Here is an 18,907-nt window from a genome sequence, read left to right on the forward strand (position 1 = left end):
ACAATATAAAATATTTTTACATAAGATATACATCACATTATACAAAATAGTGAAAAACAACAATGCCAACCTAATTTTTCTTAATTATGGCTTCATTAGTGAGCTTAAAATAATGCTAGCATATATTGGACAAACATGACATACAAGTAAACGAATTAAAGAGTAAATTTTATGAAATTTCATGTATTACACTAAATCACTTATTAGATACAACTGAATTACGAAACGTTCAATGAATTGCCTCTTTTGAGAGTATTTCATTAGGGTATTGAAAAAGGAATGTAAAACAAGGGATTATTTTATTTCATCATTCACTGAATTATGTATATTCTGTTTGGCTAGTGGCTGATGTCCAGGGGGAAAAAAACTCTGTATGTTTCAGATACACCGTACGGTGAAAGCTCTGCAAAAACATAAGAAGTATCCCCTTACACAACCTGATCCCAAAGGAGTGTTACCATTTCCCATGTGTAAGGAGCACCCGGAACAGAAATTGGAATTTTCTTGTGCAGAATGTGACAAAATAGTGTGTTCTCATTGCATTATATTGTACCATCAACGTCATGAGGTTTGCACTGTGAAGAAAAAGGTGAGTTAATGAATATATTTCACTGTATTCCAGTCTGTGTTTGTATGTGGAATATATCTTCATCATTTACTCAAGAGCAAATGCAAAAGGAAAATGACCACAATTTACATCAGAGAAATGTTTGACAACCTCCGTATTGAATGTGTGTAAACGATGCTTTGTCATTTCCCCCACAATTAATAACTATATGGGATCATGACTAGCTTACACAGTGCCTTCTTGGCACACAAGATTCATGGTTTCGTGTGACCTAGATATGACTTTTAACTTCAGCTTAAAAGGACAGGTACCTTGATTAAACTTAACAAACAGTGTTTCGCATCCTCTTTGCCACAACATATTATTTAAAGTGCCCCCATAGCCCTTAGCTCCTATGGTTTGAACAGGACCTGTGTGTTGGTTATTATTTTTCTCCTTTACCTCACAGAAGTAATCACCACATTACAATATTTCAAACATGTATGGCAATGTTTGATTAAATTTTAACACCATGGCAGCAAGTGTAACAGATTGATTATTTGAAACTGTTCTTGTCAGTTACTTCTGATATGAACAATGAAGCCCTCCCAGGATGCTGAAGACTCATTCATGTGCATAAGTGTGGTGAGCATGAGAGCCTGAGCCATTGTAATACTTCTTTTTGTAGTATTGCAGTCTTACATTCAGCTTTCTCCTCTAATTTGAGATTATAGGGAGGAGGAGGGGTAATGTTCACTATGTCTATCACATTTGATAAGCTACACATGCCTCTTGGTTGGACCAAATGGCGAGCAACTGTGGGAGCCTTCATTGGCTAAGTACGGGTTTGGTGAATCCGGGTTTCCTGACCTATATTGGTGTGTGCTGCAGTCCTCAGAAACCATAAGCTGTGGTCATGCTGAGATAACCACCTTGTGACCCAGTCAGGTATGTTGGGTGTCACGGGGAACAGGGATCTTGACTCCACTGTCCAGATCGTAAACAAATAAATAAATAAATAAGTATTGATCTGAAGGTGTGCTGCTTGCCTGTGTGACAAATGGCTGTTGATGTGAAACAGTCGTTAGTCAGCAACTTGTGGGGAACTTGCCCAACCTCAATTGAACAAGGCCTACCCAGGCAGCTGAGTCTCTGCCCTCTTCCTTCTCATTATTAATAACCACATTTTTGGTGTAAACAAACCATTATTAGTGTTTGCTATATTATGTGTAGAACATAGTCTTTTGCTTTGCCCTCTGCAAGTAAGTTGCTTAACTATTGCTATGATGAGCCACAGCCTAAAGGTTGCCAATGTGAATTAAGATGCCTGCACAACCAGGGAACAGGAAGATGACAACAGAGTTGGTACTTTTGAAATCAACCAATGATATGGTTTTTGACGTTTCAGAATTCGGTAATTTGTTGTACATTTATAGTAGTAGTTGTTTGCATGAAAAATCTCAAATATTTTTTGAGTTATTTATTTGTAAATCTTCCAGAATTGTGGTTTTTGTTAAGTTTTGACGTCTTAAATTCACTGTATTTCAGAAACAGACGTAAAATTTGTAACATTTAATGCAGTTTCTTATAAGCTTTAAAAGTACCAGTATGTGGTAATTGATGATATTCATAACAATGCTGAGTTTTCACATATTAAATTAATTTTTAATTTTGAAAATTACAAAATTGATTTTTTTCAAACAAATGAATGTTAGTCACACACCGTTTGTTAATGTGTCTGCCAAATTTAAAGATTTATTCCTGTGGGAAAATATTAAAATGAATTTTTATTTTGCTGTTAAGTCCCACTTGCAGCGCATGTGCTATAGGGCTTTCTGGTTGGTACTAAGTTGTAATATGCCAAAAACCAAATAAGGTTGTCAGATCATTTTTTGTATTTAGTGACAACCAATTTATTATAATATTAGAATTACACACTTAAATTCAAAACCACATTTAACTTTCCAAAATTAACAGTGAAGATGCCCAAAAAAGACTACAGATAATTTACATACTTACACCTTTATTTTAGAAGTACATTAGTATCATTAATTAAACAATGAGATCATTGTTACTATTTAACAGTGTGTTATTTGAGCGTTTTGCAAAGACAAACTTTTTGCTCATATGCAACAAGAAAGATATTACAGTGATACACTAATAGTCTTAGAGTCCAAGACTGTGTACTGCAGTTTTTTTTTATTATTATTTTTTTTTATTAATGATAAATCAGCAACCCAGTTCTCCCAAGCAATAATGACAGATGGTTAATGTAACAAGCGCTTTGTTCTCCAACATAATCTGAGGATTTGCACAGCTCTTTGTCTGATAGTTTATATGTTCTTCCAGTGGCAGTTTCGGGGTTTAATTTTCAAAATATGAAGTTTCTTTTATTGCACTCAGTTTATCTTGGCTTCTTGGTTTCTGAAAAAGAAATAACTGGTCTAAAAGGATGTATAAATAGAACCTTTACTTCTTCGCCTTTTTTCATCTCTCGACAGCACACAAGACATTGACCTTTTGTTATCATAGGCACAAGCACCAAGTCGTGCAATCTGTTCAAAAGCATGTAGCATATGGATGTACTTGACTTTTATGAACATAAAAATCCTTAAAATGAGAGATAATTTTTGCTTTACCTTTACCTTTGCCCTTGCTCATAGGAATAAAAGCGTTATACTTCTGATTATTCGTGACTGCTATGGCTTTATAAAATCTTTTTGACAACCTCGTTTTTTATGCTGCAGGCGCATCATTGTCACATAGGGGTGATTGATGGCACATATGCCCCACTCAGACAGTTGGAAGGAAGTTATTATATATATTTGATCATGTGCTTCGACAACTCATTAATATGATGTTAAGAAAATAGGTTCAATTTTTATTTTATATGCGTTTATTAAGCCACTGCTTTCAGTCTATATGAATATCCTCAAGTGACAGTGGCACAAATGTGCAAAAGTCATAATTTAAAATGCTTAATTTCCCAATAAAATGTTGAACTGCACATTTGGACTAAGACAAGTACAGTATTCCACTTCGTTGGCAGAGCTTGGTACTTCTCGTATTCCATCATGTGCCTTTCAACTTTTTATTAGATGCTTAAGTATTTTAAAACATGAATCAGGCACTTTTCTTCCACCTTACCCATCAAGTACAAGTGTTTAATGAGTTGTATGTGCACACAGTGATTTGGTCCTCTTTTCCGTCGCCAGTGCTTTTTGCTAATTTTATCTCAACAATTCATCTCTACCGAAGTGAATGACTTTCAAAAGAGGTGGATTTTTTTACCTGGCAATGTTTTGCAATTGCTAAATATGTATGGGAATTGCATATACATCCTAAATTCTGTGCCCCCTTCTGCCCATCTCTTCACTCTCTCTCTCTCTCTCTCTCTCTCTCTCTCTCTCTCTCTCTCTCTCTGTCCATTGTCTCGCCCCCGCCCCCTCCCTTATGTCCATTTCCATCTGAATCTTCAGTAGAATATTGTGTAAAAATTTGAAGTAAATCCGGCAAGATCTATTCCAGATTTTCCTTGTTCTGTATTAAATGTATGTTTATATAGGTAATATACCACAAAAATGTGTAGCCTATGTTCATTAGAGTATTACATAAAAATGTGAAGTAAAGCCTTCAAGAGCTTTTTGAGATTTGTTGTAGCTACACATCCCCAGTATGTATATATGTTTATATTGTATATATTACAAAAATATATAGCCTATGTTCATTAGAGCATAGTGTAAATTGTCAAGAACTTGTTGAGACTTTTGGGAACAACATTTCCGCTTTATGTATTACATATATATTTATATGTTATACATGTAATTGCCCAACTGTGTGTGTGTGGTGGTGGGGGGGGGGGGGTTATGAAAACCTGTGACTGCAGAACTGTCAAACTGAACAGAAAAATTTTGTTCCTTTTTCATGTAAAAAATTCATTAAAACACACACACACACACACACACACACACACACACACACACACACACAAACTGACAGATTGGTCGAGCCGTTATCAAGTGATAATCTATCGTAACTGATTTTAATTTCTGACTTTTCCCGAGTGGATTTTCCAAAAAAAATTCCACCATGCAAACTTTGTTCTGACAATTCCAAAGACTACAAAGACAAAAGTAAATCAGATCTGCTGAGCATTTCTTAATTGATGATATTTCATACATGCAGGAACAGATGTTAATTTCTAACTTTTCTGCTGGATTTCCCTAAAAAAATATATATCGTTTTTGTCAGGAAAAAGTTCATATGAAAGAAAATTTTAAGCAAATTCAATATAAAAGTCAGAAATTAACATCAATTGCTGCATATGTGAAATATTATCAATTAAGAATGGCTGCAGCTTGCAAAGCAAATGCATCTGAGATACAGTCAGCAATACGAATAGGAGTAAAATAAAATTTATGTCTGTACATTACGTTTGGAACACCATAATGAATGTTGCTGCAAATAAAAAAATAGAGTACGACTAACACACATTATTTTCAGAACAAAAACTTCCAATTTTGAAATTTTAAAGATATAAAAAGTTTTGGTTTGGGAAAATTTAGTATTTTAATTAATTTGGTCAAGCAACACATTTTTAAAGCCTAGAATAAACTGAATAAAATGGTGTAAACTTCTGGGTTGTACGTCAAATATTTTTTGAGATACAACTATTTTAAGGTTTCGAAACACTGCAAAATTTCGGAAGCCTCAAACATTAATAACTTGGAAACAGTGTCCAAAAAATCTTTAATTTTGGATTTTGTCTCATTTTGATTGGTAGAAAAAAAAAGACAAAATGTTACAGGTTTCTAAGCCATCAAGGTTCAAATTCATTTTTTTTATTGGTTGATTTCACACGAATGGCTAAGCAGCAATGCTTCATTGTAATTATTATAAGGCTTGCTCTGAGCAGCGAGATGTGATGGGCCAGCAGTGAGGCTGCAGCATTAACGTACCTTAAGACACTTAGTGAATATTCCATTGCAGCTAAGTTGCATGAAACACTATTAATTCCAACCATGGAGTGGTGCCATGTGAATAAATAATAATCTGTCTGATCACTTGCATCCATTCATGTCCATTGTGCATTCCAACGGACTTGGGCAATTCCAGCAGGACCATGTGATACCCTACACGTCCAGAATTGCTACAGAGTGGTACTAGGAACACACTTCTAAGTTTAAACACTTCCACTGATCACCAAACTCTCCAGAAATGAACATTATTGAACATACCTGGGATGAGTTGCAACATGCTATTCCAAAGAGATCTCCATCTCCTTGTAGGCCTATGGATTTATGGACAGCCCGTAGGATTCATGGTATCAGTTCCCTCCAGCACTACTTTAGACGTTATTCGAGTCCATGCCACGTCGTGTTGCGAAACTTCTGCGAACACATGGGGGCCCTACATGATATTAGGTGTATAAAAGGAATGTGCAGAAAGTGATGAAGAGAGAGGATACAGACCTTGAAAGAAAGCCTACATTCATTTTAACTTTCAATGCACCAGTCTTACCCAGTCACGTTAGGACCCGTTTCTTACACTTGTGATTGCGTTTTATCATATCGAGACATTGCTGCTCATGTTGGTTGAGATCCAATGACCGTTAGCAGAGTATGGAGTCGGTGGGTTCAGGAGGCTAATAAGGAACTCCGTGCTGAATCCCAACGGCCTCTTATCACTACCAGTCGAGATGACAGGCATCTTATCCGCATGGCTGTAATGGATTGTGCAGCCACGGCTCAATCCCTGAGTCAACAGATGGGGACGTTTGCAAGACAACAACCATCTACACGAACAGTTCAATGATGTTTGCAGCTGCATGGACTACCAGCTCGAAGACCATGGCTGCGGTTACCCTTGACACTGCATCACAGACAGGAGTGCCTGTGGTGGTGTACTCAACAACGAACCTGGGTGCACAAATGGCAAAACATCACTTTTTCGGATGAATCCAGGTTCTGTTTGCAGCATCATGATGGTCGCATCCATGTTTGGTGACATCTTGGTGAACACACATTGGAAACGTGTATTCATCATCGCCATACTAGCGTATCACCCGGCGTGATAGTAGGGGGCGCCATTGGTTACACGTCTCGGTCACCTCTTGTTCGCATTGACGGCACTTTGAACAGTGCACATTACATTTCAGATATGTTAAGACCTGTGGCTCTACCCTCATTCAATCCCTGTGAAACCCTACATTTAAGCAGGATAATGCATGACCGCCTGTTGCAGGTCCTGTACGGGCCATTCTGGATACAGAAAATGTTCAACTTCTGCCCTGGCCAGCACGTTCTCCAGATCTCTCACCAATTGAAAAGTCTGGTTAATGGTGGCCGAGCAACTGGCTCGTCACAATACGCCAGTCACTGCTCTTGAACTGTGGTATTGTGTTGAATCCGCATTGGCAGCTGTACCTGTACATGCTAGCCAAGCTCTGTTTGACTCAGTGCCCAGGCATATCAAGACCATTATTACAACCAGAGGTGGTTGTTCTGGGTACTGATTTCTCAGGATCTATGCACCCAAATCGCATGAAAATGGAATCACATGTCAGTTGTAGTATAATATATTTGTCCGATGAATACCCGTTTACCATCTGCATTTCTTCTTGGTGTAGCAATTTTAATGGCCAGTAGTGTATTTAGAACCTTGCAGCCCCCATCATCCGTTTTACTCAGTTGCACCAATTGTGAAATGGCCAAAAGTAACATTAACATCTCAACATGAAGAAAATCATTTTATATTGCCAACACCTGCTCATATTGTAGCACATGCCAAATTACACCTGCCAGAGAACAAGTTTTGAAGATTTCTAAGATCAACAATGTGCTGCCAGTACCATCAAAACAAAAGATCTTACCATCAGTGGTTGGTCCATTCTGTCATGGACCTCCCTGGTTTCCTACCCAAAAAGGAAAAGTTTCTTTGAAGAGCAAGTCAAACTCCAATAGAATAAAAGCTAAAGCCACAGAGGTGTCATCAGCAGCCACCTCTGTCACTGAAGATTTATAGATAGAAGTGGTCACTTTAAAAGACCCACCAAATTTCTCTAGCCCACCTCCCATTGCCTTGGACTGCACTACTCCTCAACGTGCAAAAAGAGAGGGAAGACAAACTTCACCAATAGTGTGATATACTACAGTGGAATGCAAATGATTTCGGAAATCATGTAGAACAACCGAAGCTCCCAAGAGAAGCAATAACTGCATGTACGTTGCTTCAAGAATGTGGTGAAAGGACTAAGGGGGGAGTGGTCGTGTTCTTTAGTGGTACACTTAACTCTTACCACTCTCCAAGCAGTTGCTGTCACTGTAAATTTTGTGTCATTCCAGGTATCAGTGAATTCTGTTTGTCTCCCTCTACTGGAACCACTTGGTAGTGAGGCACTCTCCAAGCTTATCAACCAACTCCTCCCCCCCTTCCCAATTACTCCTTTTAGGATATTTCGATGCGCGTAGGGGCAGAGATTCAATTTGTCTAAGGGATTAAATGGTTGGAAATGTCTTGAATCAGAAAATGTAGTGGTGCCAACTTCATGATACTATCAAGGGGAAAAAGGTAGTGCAAACTGAATCATTGTGTTTGTCTACTGCATAAGAGTGTGCCAATATAACTCTGTTATTGCCAGTACTGCAGTGAAGAACTGTGGGTTTCAGGAGCACCTGCATCTAGTCCACATTGACACCCGAAATCTCCTACTTTGTCCCAGCTTTTTCGGGTGGCATGTAAAAGGCAGACTTCAGAGTAACTGTGCAAAGAGCGGTTCATATTATTCTTAATACGTTAGATCATGCCTCTTGGTCAATGTTTATGTTATTCTCATTGATAGAACAGTAAGATGCTTCTTTCATGTAGTTTATCAAGTACATAATATTAAAAAATTGTAAGTCCATTGCGTGTTTACAGCTACTTTCTTTGATGTTTCACCCCAGAGATAAAATAGTGGTTTTCAACATTACTGTTGGAGTGTGAAAGTTCATTTTTGTTCATGAGAGAATTGAGATTTTATTCACTGTAATGTGTATATTGAAATTTATGTTGCCTGGTCCTCATGAAAATCTTGTGGAAATGGGGTGGTTAGGAAGAATTCTTCTACAAAGGATGTTCAAAAAGTTTTGCACAGTCATCTCTAATTTTTTTGTTTTTTTGCAGAAGGAGAATGAAATTTTTTGTGAACATACTTGGAACATTTAGCTATAAGTTGGTATATAAAGTATATTTTATTTACAGGTGAGCCATAAGGGACCGTGAAGTAGATGTCAGGTTGTGATAATGGTCAGTAATGAGTTCCTCTTCAAGACCAGCGATGACTCTGCCACATCGATTCACAGGAAGTTGCTCCCTGTTTATGGGGAGGACACAGTGGATCGTAGCAGTATCCAGCGGTGGTTGCAGAGGTTTAAAGAAGGTGATTTCTCTCTACTGCACAATGCACAATGCGGTAGACCATCGACGGCATGAGTGATGTGAATAAGGAAACCATTGATCAAATTATCCAAAATGACAGATGTGTGATGACATGACAGCTTGCTGAAATGACTTGTTTGTCATTAAATAGTGTGGTATCACTGGCATAGTCACTGGGGTACAGAAAAACGTGTGCATGTTGAGTGCCTAGCTTATTGGCAAGAGAAATGAAAACGATGAGGAAGAATGTGTGCGAGGGTCTCATGAAGACCTTTACTGAAGAGGCGAAATAGTGTTTTGATGACGTCATTACCCAGGATGAAACACGGTTGTTTTTGTCTAAACCTGAGAGCAAAACCCAATCCATGTTGTGGTGTCATCCAGGATCCCCTTGGAAAAAGAAACCAAGACTTTCACTAACAGCAGGCTAAAAGGTGATGGCCTCCTCCTTCTGGGATCAGTGTGGTGTCATTTTCATTTATGTTTTGGATCCTGGCTCCACAATTAACCTGGATCGTTACTGTTTGTCATTGGTCAAGCTGTGACCTGCCATCAAGATGCACAGACCACAGCTTCAGGGTCAGCTCATCAGACTACACCATGACAATGCCAAACCCCATACAGCCCTTATGACGCAGGAGAAAATCAGGAAAATGGGTTGGAAAGTTGTTCCTCATCGTCCCTACAGTCCGGACTTGGCTCCGTCTGATTTTTACCTATTTGGTTGCCTGAAAGCCTACCTGCACGGTAAAATGTTTGATAGTGAGAAAGACTTAATTTCCTGTGTCAAGTGATGGTGTAAAAGTCAATCCCCAGAATTTTACCAAAGTGCATTTACCTCATGGAGAGAACGTTGGCCCACATATGTCACAGTTGATGGAGGAGACATTGAGTGGGCTCAGTGTATAACTAAATGTTCCAAGTATGTTCACAATAAATTTCATTCTCCTCTTGCAAAAAATAAAAAACTTAGACAACTGTGCAAAACTTTTTTAACACCATTTTTAATTACAGCATACTGGTGTTTAAGTACTGGCACCGTAAGGGTGTGGCTGGCGGATACTTTCATGCAGCAATTCATGCCTCCACCGTCTCTTGCTACAATTACCACTGTAACAGTCTAAATTGATTGATATATTAACTCTCCTTTGAACAGCGTGATATGTAGCTCTTCCTTCTTAGAGAAAAGTATGCACTGTCCAGCTCTGTGATACAGAGTGCAGTATAATACAATCATAAAGAATGCCGTCGTTTTTCCGAAGTTTGCAGGCTACAGTGTATCCAGGTATCGTTATTTTCAGGATGAAACAATTTGTGAATGAAAGAAACGGCCTCCCTTTCAAGAAGATGTATTGTAAAAACCTTTACACAAATATACACACAATATGTCACCCAAAATCACGGATGGGAAGAGGCAAATAGTTGGAGTGAAGTATTTGATATCGACTTAAGGAAACATAAAAATATAGATATATGTTCATCTTTCTTTTCGTACATATCGCCTTTATGCGTGGGCATGTCTATATTGCATCTTGCCCCACGCAGTGTTCACATACTTATTAAATGACGTATACTTTGTGACTACATCTAAATGAGATCCATCTCAACAGCATATTCCCAATTGTTCAGGTGCAGATTCTCCAGCTTGCAGGTTATACATGCGTAGTTCAGCAGTTTTGGAAAAAAAAAAAGTGTAGATAGAATGAATATTTTTGTTTACAATAAAATTTCTGGTTGTGGTGATGACATAGATGATGAAAACCTCCGCTATTAGTAAACTCCACTACCATTTTCAGAAATTTTGTGAACAAAATGTACTGAGGAAACAAAGAGAGGAAAGACAAGTTGATCAAGAACCCATTGGCATGCACACACACTCTAAAATGTTTTGATCTGTTAGAATAACCAGGACAAAGTTCATGTGACTATAGCAGTGGTTTGAGTCTTCTGAAGATGAGAACTGTAATCAAGGAAAAAATGAATGAAAAATGGAAGCAGGAAAATATTGGATGGTTATTTCCTGAAAGTCGAGGGCCATTCCATGTTAGCTCAATCACTCCATGACAGTCATGGTCTCAGATTTTGGTATAACTTAGCATATTTGTTCTGTTAATGGATTTAAATAAGAGTGCAAAATATTTATGCTATATCTCAAATGGTCTGGGTTTTGCAGCTAGCTAGTGTTTTTGGAAGTTTAAGGTGTAACATGTTATTCATAGAATGAGATGTTCCTCATCCTTGATCTCCATTGGCCAACGAAAGATGTTCGTAAGTTAAGTAGGAAGCACCCCACTTTTGGGAGGTTTTTGATGGTTTGTACAGATCGCAATTGCACTGGGGACTGTGCTGTTGGTTATAAGGGCTGCAGAGTGGCACTTCTACCTGCTGAGTGGAGTTGTTTGCTCTGTGGAGCTGCAAGTGAAGGGCATGGAGCACACATGACCTCCATGACTACAAAGGAATCATCACAGAAAAGACAATTGATATTCAGATTTTATTGTAAAATTGTTCAGAGTCTCTTGTGATAATCTCATTGAAACATCTAGCTGGAATTTTACACCTAGGTAGTTAATCAATTAGAAGAAGTTAGGATAGTGTATTATAAGAAATACTTTGAGCTCAACTTCTCTGGGTGTATTATTCCACTAGATAGAAGCTAGTCTCTTTCTGCATCATCAACACTGTGTGGAAGAAGTTGGTTCACGGTTCAAGGGCACTGCATAGGACCCCGTTGATGCATTGATATTGGTCAGTGAATAACAGAGAACATAAGAGAATCTAGTAAAATACAAGAGCTAGAGATCAACTACTGGACTGTTCGAAAAGCCCATTCCCATCACCACCAGCAGAAAAATAAGCCACAAAACATTCAAAGTTCACAGCTTTTTGTTGTTGGACAGAAGAAATACATTTTTTTTGTATTTTGACAAAACTGTCATCAAGGAGTGTTACTGAATGGGATTTAAAATGTTTATGTGACACCACAAATGGTCATCAAACCACAGTCACTAAAACAATGAAATTTTTAGAAGTTTTGATGAGCTGAATTGTCATTTTCAAATGTAATCACAAACCTGGAAATCTTGTGACCCATTTCTGCTGCCTTTGCTTCAGTTTACTGGTTTTAGTTTTGTTTTCTTAATATTTGAGAGAAGCGTGATTGCAATTATTATTGCAGTTTTCTAGGTCTGTGATTGCATTTGAAAATGACAACTCAGTGCGTCAAAACTAGTTATGCAACCTTTTAAAAATTTCACTATTTTAGTGACAGTGGCTTGAGAACGGTTTGTGGTGTCAAATAAACATTTTAGAAATACAGTGTGTTCAAATATACAAAATATAATTCAATAGTAAATGATGAAGAGGTAAATTATCTTCCTCATTTAATATTGAATACAGATAAAAAATTTTTAGAGCCTTCAGAGAAATATTAATTAAAAGAATATGAAACATCATGTAACATTAAAGGGGAGAACAATATTATGGGAAGGAAACTTGCTACTCACCATATGGTGGAGATGCTGAGTCGCAGATAGGCACAATAAAAAGATTTTCACACTTAAAGCTTTCGGCCAATGCCCTTCATCAACACACACACACACACACACACACACACACACACACACACACACACACACACACAAAGCAACTCTCACACACGACTGCAGTTTCGGGCAACTGATACAGCCTGAGACTGCAGTCAAATTCTAGCATACAGTTTGTGGAGTTTACATTTCCTTTCTTAAACAACACCAATTTTGCATTAAAAAACTTAAGTTTACGGTATTGAGTAACTTGAACAATATTAAATACACTGCTTGAGGGAACATGGTTTGAAGCAAAAAAAGTTACAAAAATCACTATTGTAATAATTCTAAATTCTTTGTTATTGTTCTGTAAGTGTGTTTGGTATGTTTGAAACTTGAATATGAACCCCCCTCCTACTGTGGTAGTCCACCGTCCACCGAACCAACACAATCATATTCATCCATCCTTACACAACACCTGCTCCCAATCCCTTACCTCATGGCTCATACCCCTGTAATAGACCTAGATGCAAGACCTGTCCCATACATCCTGTTACCACTATCTACTCCAGTCCGGTCACTAACATCACCTATCCCTTCAAAGGCAGGGCTACCTATGAAACCAATCATGTGATTTACAAACTAAGCTGCAACCACTGTGCTGCATTCTATGTAGGCATGAACGGCCATTGACAAAACTGTGGCCAAAAAACAAGGGGACCACCCTGTTGCTGAACACGCTACCCAACATGATATCCCTCATCTCAATGACTGCTTCACAGCCTGTGCCATATGGATCCTTCCCACCAACACCAGCTTTTCTGAATTGCACAAGTGGGAAATTTCCCTGCAGTACATCCTAAGTTCCCATAACCCTTCTGGCCTCAACCTTCGTTAGTCAGTGTCCTCACCCATCCAGCCCCCTCCCTGTTCCTATTCTAACACTACACAGCTGTCATTTCACTGCCACACCCAGTCTTTTAATTTATTTTTATTTCTCTCCTTTCCACTGCTTACCCTCTCCCCCCTCAGCACCTTCTCTCCTGCCATCCGTCTAAACTGCAACACTTCACTGTTCGCCACTCCCACCATACTATCCCTCCCCGCCCCAGCCTCCTCCTTACCCCCTCCCAGTCGCCACTCCCATCATGCACTGGTGCTGCTGCTCACAGTGTGGTTTCAGTTCTCTGAGACTGTAGACATGGGTGCAAGTTATGTTTGCGCGCGCGCGTGGGTGCGTGTGCGTGTGTGTGTGCGCGTGTGTGTGTGTGTGTGTGTGTGAGAGAGAGAGAGAGAGAGATAGAGATAGAGAGAGAGAGTGTGTTTGTGTCAACTGCTGACAAAGGCATTAATGGCCAAAAGCTACAGTTGTGTGAATCTTTTTGTTGTGTCTATCGCGACTCAGCATCTCCGACTCAGCAACGATTTTAGGGCTGGTGCTATACCAACCAAAAAAGCATCAACTGGGTTTTGTATTTCTCTCTGTTTTTCAGCTTTTTTTTCTGCCAAAATGTAAGCCATGAGCTGGCTTGATGCAGATTCTTGTGGTTTAACCTCACGCCAAAATTTCAGTGCTGGTTTCATAAACATGTTCTTATTTGAAGTGATAGACGAATGAGCTGATGACGTTTGGGAATGCCGAGTGCGATCTATCAAATTCTCAGTTTCAGTACCCTGGGTTTTAATGACCCATTCTTCATCTGCAATGTCTTCTTGTGTAGACTATCTTTCGTTTTCAACAATAGATTGCTCCTCTTGGGAATCTGTATTTGATTCTTGTTTATGCTCATTATTGTCTTGTGTGTAAGGAACATTGGAAACTGTTTCTCGTTTTACCATGTAAGGAAGCAGGTACTTTAAAGAGATCTTCATTCTTATATTTATGTTGATGAACAGCAGCTTGTCCTGAAACAGTTTTCCTTTTCTGCAGGGTCTTCTTTAGTTGGTCACGAACAGATGCCCCCTTTTTTTCTTTTTTTTTGTATTCCTCTATTCCACCTGTAGCAAAAATATTTTAAATCACGTATTTATATTACAGGGTTTAAAATGCTGCAAATATTTTCTAGGTTATACCGTATTTCTCATCTTACACAGTTCAATTTTTTTTTCAGGTTCCTTTCTACAGGAGATTCCTTTAAAACTATTTCCTTCAGCTATAGGTTGGGAAAATCCACAGTTGGAGCTATCGTCCATGACACCTCTAGAGCAGTTATCGATTTATTGTTAGAAGAGGTGATGCCTGTGCCGAATGAAGAATAATGGATTGCTATAGCTGAGGGGTTTTGGACAAAATGGCAGTTTCGAAACTGCATTGGATCTTTAGATGGAAAGCACGTGACAGTACAGGCTCCAAACAACTCAGGAAGTCTCTATTGGAATTAAAAACAAAAACAAAAAAACATTCCATTGTGCTTCTTGCTCTGGTTGACCCATGTTATAATTTTATTGCAATATGCGTGGGAGCGTACAGAAAAAACTCTGATGGAGGCATTCTAGTAAATTCAAACCTTGGAAAGTCATTGGAAAACAATACGCTTAGTGTCCCAAAGAGTAAAACTTTACCCGGAACTGATGTTGTACTTCCAATGGTAATTGTAGGCGATGAAGCTTTCCCTCTCAAAACATACTTGATGCGACCATATGCTGGCAGGAACTTAACAAATGACAAGGCTATATTTAATTATCGTTTGAGTTGGGCAAGAAGAATATCCGAAAATGCATTCGCTATATTGCAACAGAAATTTCAAATATTTAGAAGAATCCTTCAGGGAGATCCTAATACCCTTACAATGATTGTGATGGCTGCGTGTGTACTGTACAACTTTATTCGAAAAATGGAACGTTATAATAGGGTGCCTGAACAGAGGATGGATCAAAAGGAAACTGCTGAGGGATCCGGAAGATCATCGAATCTTCGAAATCTACCTCGAATTCGTGGGAGATCAACAGATACTGCATTTGCTGTACAAGAACAACTCAAATTCCTGAATTCTCCACAAGGGACTGTGGAATGGCAAGAACATGTTGCCTTGGCGATATAACAATGACATAAACCAAACATCTGTTTGTAAAATAAAAAGTAAATAAATATCTTTCGGGTATTAAAACTTGTATAGTTTTTATCTTACCTTTGGCTTGTAGATCTGTTGCAATTGTCTTCCAAACTCTGTCTTTGTACTTGATATTCCTGTAGTTCTCACTTCCCTGATCGTAAAGAACAGGAAACTTACGAACTTCTTCTATTAGTCGTTCCACATCCATGTTTTGTACACAGAACAGTCTTGCGCAGTTGCACAGCTCACAAGACAATTCTACCATCAGGTCATGTCCGTCACGTGAAAAATTAAACATGGCGAATCGCGTCCGGCCCCGGCCCGTTGACATTCTCCATGCACGGCCCGGTCAAGTGGGGCCCGCTACATTTGTTTTAATGATGTATTTCCTTGTCCAGGTGATGGCTGATACTCGGACGTGTCTCGGCACGGACACGATTCGGACATTTGTGTCCCGACCTTAATTCAGCAGTTTCAGGCTTCAAATTTTTCCCACATCTGCGATCGTGTTCTGCTATAAATAAATAAATAAATAAATAAAAGAACCCTTCTCTTTGAATAGTTTTTGGGCTTTATGGACAGAATAAGCAGATGTGTTGAGTGTCTTCGATTATTTTTCCCCATTTGGTATCTCATATTCGGCCTTGGTTGTCAGAGATGTCATGCATCTTTGGTGGCTGGGTGCAGCTGAGTATGTGCTCTGCTTCTCCCCTGCCTCATTCTTACTGCTTCTCCCCTTCCTACCACTCCCCTCAGCTGGCAGTGCTGCCACCATTTCTTACTGCTAGCCTAGCAGCTGTCGACGAGAGGCAGGAAGACATGGGGAGTGGTTTGAATCTGATTCTCAGAGATTGTTGACACAGCAAACAGAGACTGGTATCGTGTGTGCATGAACGGCGAAGAGAGACTGGTATCATGTGTGCATGAGGTGTTTCTGAGTGATTGTGTGTGTGTGTGTGTGTGTGTGTGTGTGTGTGTGTGTGTGTGTGTGTGTGTGTGTTTTCTGAAAAAAGCTATGGCCAAAAAGTTAGTTGTGAGAGAGAGAGATTGTCTTTTCTACATGCCTGTTCGCAGCTCAGCGATCATCTTTACAGTGAGCTGCTACCTATCCTCATTGGTTACTAAAGTATTTGCACAAGTTATCTGTTGCATGGATTGATCACCACAGTTTCGTTTCACCAACATGGTGTCTGTGATATGTTAATATCTAGCTATACAAGTGAATTTCCAAGACGGGCCAAAACCACAGACCATTTCTGTGGGTATTTCTAATGGGGGCCTGCTGATCTGAAGCCCATCATTTCCCACTATTGTGCAGGCCGTGCCCGTTGGATCTAGTCTCACCAATCTGCCTCCAGGCTGGGTCTGTTTTTGTGTGGCAGAATCTGGAGGATTCTTGTGATTTATCCATGGACCCAGGACAGAGGTGCTCCTCGGCGATGTATTTCAGGAATTGTGACTTTCTCACTGCAAGTACATCGAACTGTGCAGCATTTTATAAACATTGTATTTATTGTAGTACGGTACATTTTAGCACTTCGAAAATATGGATGATTAGAAGAAGAAAATGGTGTCAGTCGCTAGCAGTTTGTACACTATGTGCTCATACATTTCTTGAAAGAAAAATCACACAATAGCTGCAAAACAATACATATAATACAGTGGATAATAATTGACAATAACGAACATAATAGAAACAACATTTTATTGGTAGTCACTTATATTGTTGGTTTACACAACTCTTCTCTGCCTCATACACTTCTTTCAAGAGGTCTACTTTATTCTGAGGTTATTGCTGAAATCAGTGAAGGTATTTTAAATCTGTCTTGCGACTCGAAGGAAATGAGTGTTTTTGTCACCAAATGTGTTTCATTTTATTGAAATAAAATAACAATAATGGTCTTAATGAAACACACATACCATTTGGCTTGCTTTCTCCATCTAAAAACAGTTCATTACAAAAGATGTTGATGTTAGTGCTTAAGATTTTTGCTCACATGGGGTAGAAATACAGGAATCCTTAGGTTTTTTGGTCAACTTATGTCATTACTTAACCTTGAGATCTCAGATTTTGTCAGAGGAAAATGCTAAAACTTGTCTGGAAATCAGGGAAACTTGTGGCAATCCTGCTGGCATTTAATATAGCTTCAACTCCACACTCATCATTTTTATTTCAAAAAATTGTTTCCTGCAGGATGTACACAGTTTTTGTCCTGGTTTCACTTTGTAACCTTTTGATAAAATGTTTCTACTGTCTTGTATGGTTGCACTGTGAAGTGCTTTTTGAATTAATGATTTATGGTTCTTGAAAGGGTCACAACAAACCTTTTGGAAAATTCATGCTTTTTCACAAAGATACATTGATGGTGGAGACAAATAGTTTTTACTTGATATCTGCTTCCATTCTAAATTTAAAGAATGTTAGTTTCACACAGTTCAACAGATTGTGTGACTTTTTGTTTGACATAGTTAAATAAATGACCGTAGCTTTCGGTAGCTTCCCCAATGATGCATTTCTCCATTACACAGCAAAATAAAAAAGGGGGGGAGGGGGAATGCTATAGTTGAGTCAGTCTAGTGGAGGGGCGTGGTTGGACTCATGTTTTCTCCTACAGCAGCAGTTTAGTTACAATGGACATCTATACTCCGCAACACTTTGCATGTTTCACAGGGTCATGCTTTAAAAATGCAGAAACTGTGACCACCACTTGGAGGGGGTTCCATCTCCAATTCAACATTCCATGTTGCATTACCAGGTCGCTATACCATTCTACTATGGGTCAAGAACTTCCATGAGACAGGTTCAGTACTGAAGAAAAAACTGGGAGGCAGTACAAAGATGACCATGTCTCATGGAAACTTTGAAGTCCTGCATTGTTTGATTCAACATAGTCCAGTTTCTCTGCAAGATGATACTCACACTCTTTGGAGTTATCAAATTCATCGGTTTGGCGCATTTTATACCACCTCATGAGTAGAAGCCTCAAGATTTTGTGAGAAAGGAGACTTTTGCTGAAGTAATGAAAGAGGTGATGTAGGAAGAACCTGAAATTGTGATTTTAATGTCAAATGATTATCATTTTTACCTAAGTGGCAATGTTAATAAACAAAACTGTCATTATTGATCTCCAAATAACCGTCATCAAGTGCACCAGCGCCCACTGCATTGTAAAAGGTGACAATGTGGGCTGGATTAGGGAAATTTGATGTCATATGGCCTAATTTCTTCAAAGAAAATGAGTCGTCACTGTGAACTCGGGACATTGTTTGACCATGTTGTGTGAATTTCTTGTCTCAGAGCTTCGTCACTGACATAAATCATTGAAATGTTTGGTTTCAGCAAGCTCATACTTCCAGTGTTT

General features: G+C 38.8%; 1 protein-coding gene across 5 annotated transcripts in view; it reads left to right on the forward strand.

Moving 5' to 3' along the window:
- Positions 1–18,907, forward strand: part of LOC126336827 (RING finger protein 17) — a 467,240-nt gene that overhangs the window by 40,779 nt on the left and 407,554 nt on the right. For 4 of the 5 annotated variants that reach the window (XM_050000889.1, XM_050000891.1, XM_050000890.1 and 1 more), the window contains exon 4: positions 383–589. In XM_050000889.1, coding sequence (XP_049856846.1) covers positions 383–589 — 207 coding nt within the window. Of the gene's footprint in view, positions 1–382; positions 590–8,788; positions 8,967–18,907 lie in introns of those variants that run through there. The other variant, XM_050000893.1, reaches the window with a different exon arrangement.

The sequence above is a fragment of the Schistocerca gregaria genome, chromosome 2, assembly GCF_023897955.1.
Source record: "Schistocerca gregaria isolate iqSchGreg1 chromosome 2, iqSchGreg1.2, whole genome shotgun sequence".
In the NCBI taxonomy this organism is placed as follows: domain Eukaryota; kingdom Metazoa; phylum Arthropoda; class Insecta; order Orthoptera; family Acrididae; genus Schistocerca; species Schistocerca gregaria.